This window comes from Archocentrus centrarchus, chromosome 22 (genome assembly GCF_007364275.1).
Source record: "Archocentrus centrarchus isolate MPI-CPG fArcCen1 chromosome 22, fArcCen1, whole genome shotgun sequence".
NCBI lineage: Eukaryota > Metazoa > Chordata > Actinopteri > Cichliformes > Cichlidae > Archocentrus > Archocentrus centrarchus.
In genome coordinates, this window is record NC_044367.1 from 10,006,103 (window position 1) to 10,018,378 (window position 12,276).

Sequence of the window (12,276 nt, forward strand, 5' to 3'; positions counted from 1 at the left end):
CTCAATGGGGTAAACTGTCAAAATTATTTTAAAGGGTTTTCCCTTGTATTTATATTGTACACAACTGAATTACAGCACTTTTAAAGAGACCTTGTACCGTAGTTTGGATAGATATCACACACAACTTTCTCTGCTGGCTTACTGATACCATGCAGGGTACTGGCACAGAATATCAACATGGAAGTTTAGGTTTAATTATTTATTAAAATAATTACAAATCATTTATTATCAATAAGCACCAAGCAACTATGTGTGTGTGTGTACTTATATATTTATATATATATATTTTTTTTCATTTATCTGAAACTGCAGTGCTGGACGGGAATGAAAGCAAGGCTCATAACACAAGGACATGCACACGATCTATTCCTCCCACATACAGTACAGTAAGTGGTTTGACACAGGGAGATTTAAAACACACTACCACACATACACACACCACTTAAGACATGGAGGCAGTTGCAGATTATGATTTAACAGACAGAAGCTGATACAACTTTAATCTTATGCAAATCTTCCACCATTTCTTCAAGTTAGTTCCAACAGTTTAAAGTATATCAGTCATTTTTGTTTGATTTGGAGTCGGCAGGTTAAACATGTTGACAGTTACACCCTACCCAATTAAAAAAAAGCAAGGGGAAAAAAAAGGGATGAATATCTCAAACACTATAATGGGTATTTGAACAGACTGCAAAGATATGCATGGCAATGAACTCCAGTACCAGTAATCTGACATGATGCATTTCCTATTCTATCCTGTGCAATATTAGCATCTCAAAAGAGGGTGTGTGTGTGTGATGAAACACTCAGACAGATAAATCTATTTTGAGACAAGGCAGACACAACATCTTCTCATCAGACATCAGAACCAAAAAGTTCCACGTTAGGTGCAAAGGGAGAATTAACTTTATCTACAAAGCTTAAAACTGACAAATACCCCCCCCCCCCTTTTTTTTTTTTCTTGTTTTTTTTTTTTTTTTTTTTTGGACAACAAAACGCAAGCATATGTCTAAAAGGCATCGCCATGTGCTTTGTACGATAACGGTCTCAGTACTCAGTAAAACAAAACTAGTTAATGATGAAAGACATAATTAAAGCTCTCAGTCGCTACATATGGTTCAACATCTCACCTTTGACCCATTTGAGCATTAGTATTTCTGTGTAACGCTGAAAGACAAAAACAAACAAAGACAGAAAAAGGGTGGTTCACAAAGTGTCACTACAAAGTCTATAAATATACATACAGTTAATCATGTCACACCCCCCCCCCCAAAAAAAAACAGCTAAAGTAAATTTACAACAGCTTTCAATAACGGATGTAAAATAAGAGAAAACATAAGTTCTTATAAGCAGAACAAAATTCCATTGTGCTTTGTCAGGAGTCCTTAACATGTCACGCTGCATCTACAGAGACCTGCAGGCATGAGTGTAATAAGTAAAACCAGTTTGAACACTGTGTATTTTTCAGTTCTGAAAGACAACATCCAGATGCAATGCAGGCAGGAACTTCAAATATTAAATATTTAGATTACACTTGAAACAAAGGGGTCCAAAAAAAAAAAAAATTTTGAACATGAATTACATTTTGTAACATGAGACCACTGAAATGCCACTTAGTAAAAGAGATAAGTGAGGTTTATTCAGAGACCATCCTCCGAACAAGTAAAAGGCCATGATCTCTCACACCGTCATGCAGTGCTAATATTTTGTTTCTCGGTTAAATAACTTTCAACATTTCCTCTAACATAGTTCTATGTCTTCATACGACCACATATTACATGATAAAATATAAACATTGTACCAGCACAGACACAGTGACCTGAATGATTTCTGCCACACCAGATATCCAAAATCAAGACCTCCTGCCGTAGATTTCAACTGAGTTTGGAGCGACTGCTTCTTCACCTGGATATCTGGCTTTTTGGCCATGGTAAGCAACAGCCTATAACAGCTGAACAAGGCGTAGTGCAAAAACTAAAATGTTGCAATATATGCATGCAAAGGAACCTGCAGTTAGCTGCATGTGTTTAAAATCTCTCTTTGCCATTACGTGACATCAGAGAAAATACTCAATAATAATAATAATAGGAATTGCTGGAAACTAATCACACCAACCCAACCAGCATTCTCAACTAGCTATTACTATTTAAATGTTTTTTTTTTTTATATATATATTTTCTGACAGTAGAAAAATAGCTCAACAGCCAATGTAAAATAAGGGATCTGTGTCAATAAGAATCAAAACATTGACACTGTGGATACTCGGAGTAGAAATGCAGGTTTCACACTCAGTCAAGTAGCTCACATGTTCTGGCTGTTCTACAAAGGCCACAGGAACTCTGAAATCCCAAATCTGCTAAATGTCCTACATATATGCCTAAAAATTTCCCTTCCACAGATACAAGACAGAATCGGTCGAGCAAGAGAGGTATGCTTTAGCAGAGACAGACTGCCGAGTTAGTGAGTGGTTCTATCTGGCGTTCTGAGGAAGGAAAGCCGTCCCTGTTAAAGTTCTCCGGGCTTCTGGTTGCAGCTGGAGCACACGCGCACGGGGTGGTCCCAGCCACGCGATGGAACGGCTCGACGCTCGGGGGAGCAGTCGTCGCACACTCCTTGGCCGCAGGCGCGGCAGTGGTGCTTGGACAGCTTGGCAGTGAACTCGCGTTGGCAGTTGTGGCACGACAGGATGTCCTGGTCAGGCACCCAGTAGGCAGGACGAGCTGCGTCTTTCACGAGGCCTAAAAGGAAGGTGGAAAATAAATACACCACGCTCACACGCCTGGAAAAGCTTATATGACACTACACCCAGGTGTAGTGTCATATAAACCTTCTGTTACTAGAATATATCATTCACCAATTCTCTCTAAACAGATATCAGCACATGAGTAGGGAGAATGTGTCAGCAAGGGACAAAAACTGCAGTACCAAATTCTGATTTTTACTTGTAGTTCTGACCAATCTCATATTAGCAGGTCCCTGTTAGATGCATTCATAAACAATGAACAGCTGGTCAGAGCTGATTAAGCAGTCCTGGCCTGGATATTTGTTGGCTACACTGAAGTTCCCCATAAACTATGTCATCAGACTCAGCTGATGATTGCACTCTAATTTTATTTAATTATATCGTTGCTTAATTCATACAAAAACTTTAGTACAAACTGACTAAATTATGCTTTATGTGGGGTTTGTCCCAGGCTTTTTTTTTTTTTTTTTAAATGGGAGCAATGTTTTCCCTGAATTTCTCTGATTCTTGATTAGCAAGTTTCTGTGACAGAAACACGGAAACAAGAGCTGGATTTAAAAGTCAGTTGGCTAATTTTGTTGTGATTGGAGAAGACGTCACTCCGAGGTATTTTTGGGGTAGTCATAGATCTGGAGATATTTTCAGTGAGATATCAGGTTGTCCGAAACATATTTATCTATGCCCTTTACCAGTAAAGTTAGACCAGCAGGCATATATAATAGCTTTATATCTATAAATAATCAACTTGTGCTTTGGATTAAACAAATAGTTTCATGGTTTTAAATACTGATCAAGAAATCAGGATATGTTTGTGGTCTTTTTTAAAAAAAAAAGGACAGTATTTAATCTTCTAAACAGAACTTGTTCTTTCTTTTTTGGACAATCCTGATAGAAATCTCTCACACTGGCTTAACAAACACACTTAGAAGGTTTTTCTTATAAGCACTGGCCAAAGTGCAACCTAGGGATTAGTTCAGAGGGTACAGAAATGATTGATCCTGAGTAGTTAAACGATCACTGAGGAATTTTATCAGATGTATGTAGGCAACCTAACATCAATATTAAACAAGTACACAGCAAAGGTGACTCTCAAACAGCATAGCCTCATGAACTGAAATGGAAAAAATAAAACAAAAACAGTATAACTGGCCACCTATCACATCACTTCACTAAAGAGAACAGGTAGATACAAGAGCTGAAAGTCAGTGTTAAACATTAGATAGGAGAGCACTTCTGTATGGGGGTGTTGCCACAGATATGTCCTGAACAGAGTGTCCAAGGCATTTTTAGGTTCAGTGGCCAATGTGTGTGGGAGGATTTCAGTTTTTTAAGCTTATAAATATTTTTTGCTGGCAAGAGCAACTAGTTACAGGAAAATGCAATCTCTGTATAAATGTAATCATTTTACTGTCATTAAATTATAAAGCTTCAGATAGCTCAACTTTTTCCTTGAGTCGTGGCATAGAGACCTGCTTTTCATAGCGGTACATGCTCTGTTAAAACTAGGTCATTAGGGCATCTCATATTCCTGGCTAGATTCCAGCATGAAATAAATAAGAGGAAACAACCTCTTTTATTTCTAACTGAAAATAAGCACAATGGGCCTCTGCCACAAGAGGGCACTGCACCCACATACTACCATTTATTGGGTCATTTATGCATGTTACGTAACATCCCCTTTAGGTTTTGTTTTGGGTAAACGCTCACCTAGTGGGATGTCAATAGCAGTGACTACGACTCCTAAAGTATTGGTGACAGCTTCTCCAACCTTCCTGGCAAGAGTTCCACCTTCTTCCTCTTCTCGCTCTGCCTCAAGTAGCTCTGCATAAAGAAAAAGACACTTACTAAAGCCACGCTCATAAATGTTAAATGACAGCACAACAGAGGTTTAAGAAAAACAGAGGAGATCTGACATTATGTAGAGAGCGTGCACCTGCATATGAAGCTCTCTGCTCAAAGCAGACATCACACACTCTGACAGGGGCAAGACCCCAGCCTCTCTCAGGGACAGGCGCAGCTTTGGAAGAGCAGCCATCACAGAAGCCCTCCCCACAGGCACGGCAGTGATGCTTAGTGTCGTTATCCTGGAAGACTGTGTGACACTTATGGCACACCTTGTATGAGAGAAAAATGATAACAGCTCATGCTGTATTGACCAAGAGCTAAGAGGGTGACAACCGCAACACGAATCTAAGTTTTATCATGAGACATGCAAACACAGATTGTGTAACAGGCACACCACAGACAGTAAACATCCCTCTGGACAGGAAAGTGTTGACTTTCTGGTAGCTGGTGGCAGAGGATGGGGCTGTGTATGTCACTCACCAAGATCAGGGAGTTGGGTTTCCAGTAGGCTGGGGCGATCTGATCTGTCAGCCAAGAGGTGACAGCCTTGGCAGGTTTGACACTGAGCTCTGACACAGATTGGGCTACTAGGTTGACTCCATCCAGAAGGCGCTGTGCAGCATTGCTATTGTCCTTTAAAAAGCCATCTGACTGTAAGAAACATATAGGTCAAATGGTTATCTGTAGCCATAATCAGGGTCTATATAAATCAATAATGAAGGAAATATGGTCTGTATCAGAAAAATAAATGAAACGCTTTCTGTCACTTACTCCCGGCCAAACATGTTGGATCTCAGTGCGGACAACTGTATCCACAGGGTCCTGATTTCCGTACCAGTACTGACGGCTCCGATAGATCACCCCACAGTTGGGACATTCAATAACATACCTGAACATACATTTTAAAAAATGCAACTCATTTTCTGTGAGAATATGTGAATCTGGTATTTGGTTTGTTATGGAGTGTGTTTGAGTGACAAGAAAATTTAAATTTTAGGTCCAAGTTTGGAGCACCAGTGCTAAAATCAGGCTAACCAAAGCCTAGATACAGGTGACCTCGCAGGTCATTTCCTTGCTACTCACCCAGACCAGGCATATTTTGCGAGGCCCATCCATGGAGAATCTGAGGACGCTGAGGTCTTTGGGACAACTACCACTTCTTTTCCCCCTTCATAGCAAGCCTGATTTGATGCCCAACATAATGATTTCAGTTTAAGGCTCTTTGGCAATGAAAGAAATGTAGTGTTATGGTTAAACTGAGAAAGCTAAAAGGCAAAGTTGAGTCACCACGCTTACTTTGCAGGTGTAAATGCGGTTATCATACTGAGGAGTATAACGACAGCGATGCGTCGCCTCGTGGCGCACTGCCTCTCCTAAGTGGTTCATGCTGTTCTTGCAGCCAGATCTGAGGGAAATGCATCAACACAGAATGTCAAACAACAGAAACAGTAAAAGATTGAAGCAAAAATAATAAAAGGGGAAAAAACAAAACAAAAAAACAGATAGCAAGAAATACTGACCCACAGCTGAGGCACAGGCTGGAGCAGGTGAAGTATTCATCGGGAAAAAAGCAGCTGTGCGCGACCAGCTCACCTGAAATTTCCCCACTGAAGCGTTCACTCAGTGCCTGCAGGGAAATTAAAGATCAGCAGATATTAATACATGAACTGCTGTTATAACAGATCAAAAGATACATTACCATGAACTGTGATTGTTTAATTTCCTTGTATTCTCTCTCAACATTCAACCAGTCTTAAGCAGGTCAGAAACTAGCCAATCTCTAAATGGAGCCCTTCCTACCTGCAGGGCTTTGAAGATGACCACAGGGGTACGTGGAGAGCGAGTGGCGTTGTTATCCAGGAGCTGTTCCAGTTTATTCTGCAGGCCACAAAAGTCAGTAGGGGGACTGAGAGTCTGTGTACCCCAGTAGTGGAGAGAACTAAAGGCCTCTGGAAAACGGGAAAGCTTCCTAAAGCGCTCCAACAGTAGCCGATCTACAGATTCAGATGATTTATCTGTAACAGGACAAAGATGGAATGGTTAACATTAACTATAACAAGTTTATCTACTATACTGTGAATAAACTTTTAGCATTTGTCTACACAGCTCTTAAAATATTGTGCTTGAATGCATGCATGTGAGGGAAACGCACAATAGTTTCCTGTATAAATGTGCAAAAATGTGTACAGGTAATAAACCAAAGAGCAAAAACATGTGGCATGTAGTTCACCCATTAGGTTTGCTGTCCCAGTCTTTCAGGGATCTTTCAGATTTTAACCGTCAACTTCAAGGTAATGCAATTTGAATGATCTGTCTCTCTATAAATAGCACTTAGTTTGCATAGGAAAAACAACTTGTACTTGTGACTTGCAGCTTCGTTTTGCCAGGTAATACACCACAGTAAACAAAGGGTCTTCTTATTTCTGTCAACTTTGTTCTCGTTACATTAGCAATGGATTTTTAAAGCCGAGAGAATGACTAGTGTAAAAGCGGGCACTCTTCCTCAGTAAAAGGGCTTATCGAATGAGCCAATTGCAAGCGTCTGCAGGCTGATTGTTAAACCATAGGAAAAGAACAGAAACCAGAAGTTACTCAGAAGTTATTGAAAACACAATACACTCGTATAGTTTAAATAAATTAAAATCATGGTTGATAGTAATGTACAATACCTGTTGCTAAAACAGATATTGTTTTTTTTACACATTTAAGTTATTGCATTGCACCAATTAACAGGTGGAGATGTTTTACCTGAACCCAGCAACTTAGTGTGGACTGTTTCATGGAAGATGACTACTGCAGGGCCCAAGGTGGACAGTGGGACATCCAGGCCACAGCGTGTCATTGTTGCCTTCAGCTCCTTGGAGAAATGCTTCAAATATGCGTCCGAGGCATCCCCAAGGAACTTGAAGAGGTCATCATGGAGACGGTCAGCATGGGTGCGATAGATTATGAGGTCAGAGATGGCGAGCACCTTTAGTAAGAGACGTGTTCTCTGGCCCTGTTTGGAACTGTTCCCAAGCAGCCCCTCTGTATCAATGACCACTAATTTGTGGATTGGGTCAAATGCTGCCCACACCCCCACTGTACATGATTCTTGTGTGGGAGAAGTCTTGAACACCTCTCTGCCCATGAAGAATGTGTGGTTCAAAGTGTGAGATTTGCCCTCTCCTGTGTTACCAAAGATGGACACCACCTTCAGCAGCTGGTTGGGCGCGCAGCTGAGGCTCTTCACAAAGGAAGCTTCATCTTTTATCTTAGGACGAACAAAAAGTGTGAAAATTTTAAAGTGCAAACAAAGAAATTTGATTTTGGTCCTATTTAACAACCACCTGCACAACTTACCTGCATTTCTTCATTCTCATCAACCAGAAGAAAGCTGGACACCTTCTCCAGAAGTTTTGCTCTCTGAGATTTGGGCTCATCGGCTATATGAACAGCAGGCCGGGCAGGCGTTTGGACAGAGTTGCCTTCTGCAGGTTTGGGTGGTGGCGGATAAGGTGTAAGCTGGTGTTTCTTCTTGTTGCCTCCACTGTGAGTGCGTTTCTGACAGTCCTGGCACAAATTAACTTTGCAGTTCTGGCAGCGGACCACAGACCTATGGCGCATGCCACTATCTCCACCACCTCCTTTACAGTTGTCACAGTATGGGACATGTCCAGGACCTATCTGGACCCGCTCATGGTTCTTTAGCCGGTCATGACTATGGAGGTCGAGCTCACAGTGAACACACTGCAGGCTTTTGCACTCAACACACTCAAATGCAGCCTCCTCAGAGCCACCACAGGAATAACTCTCTTGACATATCAGACTAGTATTGACTCCCTTTTCTGAAGATGAGCCATATCCATTCATCCTTTCTTAAAAAGTGAGCTGAATATAGATGGGTGCTTATTGGAACAGCTCTGACAACAGCACCAGCTACTTCCAATAGCAGTTAATGAAAAATGCACAATGCAGTAATAACGAAATCTGAAATGTCCAAATACAATGAAATAAACTTAAGACAGCTGCATGATAACAGGGTTGCTAATACACTGACTTAATACAAAGTCTCAATACTGATAATTTATCAAATTAGCTTTCGCAGTATGAAATTCAGTTGCTTGAAACAGGTTGATATAATGCCATCTAGTGCAACTAACAAAGGCAATTAAGTAACAACAGTCGTTTTCTTGAATTACGCTTTATATCCTTTCACTGAGTTAGCCTGTTCATGCATTTAGATGCAGTATTACATAATATATATCTAAGACAAGAGAGAAACTGTAAAATAACCAGGTAACCAGTACCTACCGAGACAATAAACCCTCCCTGAAAGAAAAAAAAAGTGCAAATGTTAATGCTAACAACAGGCTAACTAGCACACTGACCCTGTGTGGGTCTCTGGGTTGTAAATTCAGTATATTGTTTGGCAACCAAATATTGGCAGTTAGCTTAGAGCTAGCTACTTTCGTCGGACAATTTCAACTTTTTTTTCTCCCCCTCAAACAAAAGCTGTAATTAGCGAGCCAGCAAACCATAACAGCTCGTAGCCGTCCAAGCAAGCAGCTAGCCTCCAGTCTGTCAACTGAGCAGCAGCAACAACATATCAACAAACAACAGCTAGTCGATGTCAAAAGCTCGAATATCCCCGGACTCTTTTACTTAACACCGGGAGGGAAATCGGCGCGGCTAGGTTTTAAATGTCTTTAGAAGAGTTAATGTATTTAAATTCTTCCAAGCAGTGTCATTGTTTTGTTCTTCAGCCCCCCTCCCTGAAAGATTGCTCTAGCTACGTTATTTGTTGCCAGGTCAGATCAGCTGATCAGATTATTTTCAGTCACGGGGTCAGAGCAGGGTGAGGCCATGTTGCATCATGGGAAACGTAGTTCTTACTAATAGCGGCCCCTGTTTAGATTCTGCGCAACTCCTAAAAACTCACATATTTAAACGTTTCTTTTCAACTGTTTTATAATCTAATCTAATATGATATAATACCCTTTAAACAAAGTTTTCAAGAACAAAGGTGAAAGTCAGCAGAAGCAAGACAAAATACATGTGTGCGAATGAGAGCGAGACAGGTGAAACAGTGAAACTTCAAGGAGAAGAAGTGAAGGTAGATAAAGTTAAGTAACTGAGATCCACCATCCAAAGCAGGGTGGAGTGGGAAGAGATGTGTTTCAGGAGTGATTTGTGACAGAAGAATAACAGCAAGAGTGAAAGGCAAGGTTTACAAGATGGCAGCGAGGCCAAAAAGACAGGAGGCAGAGTTGAAGATGCTTACATTTTTGATTGGGAGTGACCAGAATGATTAGAAGTGAGTACATCAGAAGGACAGCTCAGATTGAGCAGTTTGGAGACAAAGTTAAAGAAGCAAGGCTGAGATGGTTTGGACATGTGCTGAGTAGGGATATTGGATATACCGGACAAAGGATGTTGAATGTGGAGCAGCCAGGCAGGAGAAAAAGAGGAAGAATCAAAGAAGATTCATGGATGTGGTGAAGGAGGACATGTAGAGGATGCTAGGGATGGGGTGAGATGGAGGCAGATGATCTGCTGTGGTGACCTCTAAAGAGAGCAGCCAAAAGAAGAAGACCCTTTTAAACAAAGAATGAGTCTCGCATGCAACATTTTAGTGTCAACTCTAGTTTTTTTTTGTATCTTGCAGGCTGGAAGTTTATAAAATAGTGTTATAAGCTACAAAATCTCTCCAATTTTTTGCTGGCCGAGTAACCGTGCAGTTAAAAAACATTTTCATTTTATTGTGTTTTGGTTTTATTACTTATCTATTGCATACAAATATTATAACTGATGACTATTTAGGATAATGTCTTGTTTAGCACAGAATTAGCTGATGCTGTGAAAAGCTGTAGATGTCTCAGTCACTTTAACTGCAATTAATATCTAGTCAAAATCTAGCTGTTTCTTCTGAAATTACCATCATTTGGTTAAATCTAATTACTGAAATTAAAAATCTATCACTGATCATTGAGATACTTGGGAAAATGTGGACTGGTGTAAAAGCATGTGCGGGAAAACACACCCCATCATCAGCTTCCAAGCAGGGGACTGATTTAAATGGCTTTTGTCGTGTAAAGCAGAGCTTCAACGAATCAGCAGGTGACCATTTGTCCTAAATGGCACTTTGTGTTTTCCCTCCATTTCTTCCCTGACAGTAACTTCTAAAGATGAATCCTTAAAGTGGATGTTTTTCAAAAGAGAGTAAAATCACAAAAACTGGCAACTAAGTAACACTGCAAAGCATTTATTACAAAGCTTGCCTAGCACACAAAAATATCAACAATAACAGCAACAAACAAAATGTGAAACAAGAAAGGCAAAAGGTATAAAGAGAAGAAGTGAAGTCGGTGGAATGTGGACACAGATTGTCACATTTCACACAAGGACGCAGGTTTTGTGTCCCATTCTTATATATAACCTACACTTTGTACACCTACTTTGGTGGGTAGGTATTCTTCGGATTTCATATCACAGGAATCTAAAGGTTTTCCTCCATCCGCCATCACAAAGAGACTTTAAACTTTTAAGCAGGCTGAGCTTTTTGTATTTAGCACCACCGTGCTTGTGCTTAATGGCAGCAAATACAGCACAGTCAAACACATTTTTAAGGTTGTGTTGTGTGAGAGCTGAGCACTCCACATAGTCGTCAGCTCTGATCCTGCTCGCGAGTCGTCTGGCCTTGTTAAAGAGCACTGGTCCGGCGCCCTGCTGGTCCAGACGAATAAGGACATCCACGCTGTGGCGAAGGTCTGACTGAGTTCCAACCAGAACGATGGGGGAGTTCGGGTTGGCGGCTCGAATCTGCGGGATCCATTTGGAGGCGATATTGTCAAATGAGACAGGGTTGACTAGGCTGAAGCAGAGGATGAAGACGTCCACATGGGCATAACACAGAGCGCGAAGATGGCCAAACACCTCCTGATAGATCAAACATTGAGAGGTGAGATGCAAAAGATCCACAAATTAAAAAAAAAAAAAAAAAAAAAAGAAAACTCATAGTTGATCTGCTATAATTACCTGTCCCGCAGTATCTATCAGTTTAATAGGAGTTGGGATTCCATTAACATGAACCAAACCTGGAGGTTAGGTAGAAACAAACAGGTTTTATTGCTGGGTGGAAATACTTGACCTTTAAATAGAAAAGCGCCTCCTCTTACCTGTGAAAACATCAAATGCTGTCTGCCTGTACTCAGTGTTGTATCCATTGAAGATGTAACTGATAACCATGCTGGTCTTCCCCACTGCTCCATCACCAACCAGCATGCAGCTCAGTTCTTCCCTCACTCTGTCTGGTTTATCAGATCTTTGACAGGCCTGCGCCATATTCCCTCACACTATTACTGCATCATCTTAGAATCCGAGCAGTTTGAAAGTGTATGCAGGAGTGCAACACTACTGTAAATAATTCCCCCCCCCCCCCCCCCCACCCCCATGGGCATGTTGGGGGCAATAAAAGAAGAAGACCACCTCGATTTAAAAGAACAAAGGCGCCCAATCAGATGAGCGATCTCCTCCTAAACGCTTCGACTGTTTCCGTTTCGTACAGATTTACATGGTCACTCCCACCAACACTGATTTGACTCAACTGTTAAAGGTCAGTTGACTGGACCTCAAAAATGGCACTGCGGGTTTTAATTAGCTTAATTTCGCAAGGTGTTTGCAAATGTGTAAAGTTAACACAGAGAAAG

At 41.0% G+C, this 12,276-nt stretch overlaps 2 protein-coding genes across 3 annotated transcripts; both read right to left on the reverse strand.

The window, feature by feature from the left end:
* Positions 1 to 242: 242 nt before the first annotated feature.
* Positions 243 to 9,368, reverse strand: LOC115772694 (zinc finger FYVE domain-containing protein 1-like). 2 transcript variants are annotated; one of them, XM_030719087.1, is made up of 11 exons: positions 7,931 to 9,368; positions 7,337 to 7,841; positions 6,389 to 6,603; positions 6,109 to 6,215; positions 5,885 to 5,993; positions 5,672 to 5,769; positions 5,360 to 5,477; positions 5,069 to 5,239; positions 4,677 to 4,857; positions 4,451 to 4,564; positions 243 to 2,738 (listed from the first exon to the last, which is right to left on the reverse strand). In XM_030719087.1, the coding sequence occupies exons 1-11, from the start codon at positions 8,438 to 8,440 to the stop codon at positions 2,506 to 2,508; spliced, it is 2,361 nt and encodes a 786-aa protein (XP_030574947.1). In that variant the 5' UTR covers positions 8,441 to 9,368; the 3' UTR covers positions 243 to 2,505. The 2 variants fall into 2 exon arrangements, with proteins under 2 accessions (XP_030574947.1, XP_030574948.1); XM_030719088.1 differs by lacking the exons at positions 5,360 to 5,477; positions 5,672 to 5,769.
* Positions 9,369 to 10,902: 1,534 nt separating this feature from the next.
* On the reverse strand, positions 10,903 to 11,911 carry LOC115772912 (rho-related GTP-binding protein RhoV-like). The gene is made up of 3 exons (XM_030719360.1): positions 11,746 to 11,911; positions 11,606 to 11,664; positions 10,903 to 11,506 (listed from the first exon to the last, which is right to left on the reverse strand). Exons 1-3 carry the CDS (start codon positions 11,909 to 11,911, stop codon positions 11,057 to 11,059), a joined length of 675 nt encoding a protein of 224 aa, XP_030575220.1. The 3' UTR covers positions 10,903 to 11,056.
* Between the last annotated feature and the right edge of the window lie 365 nt (positions 11,912 to 12,276).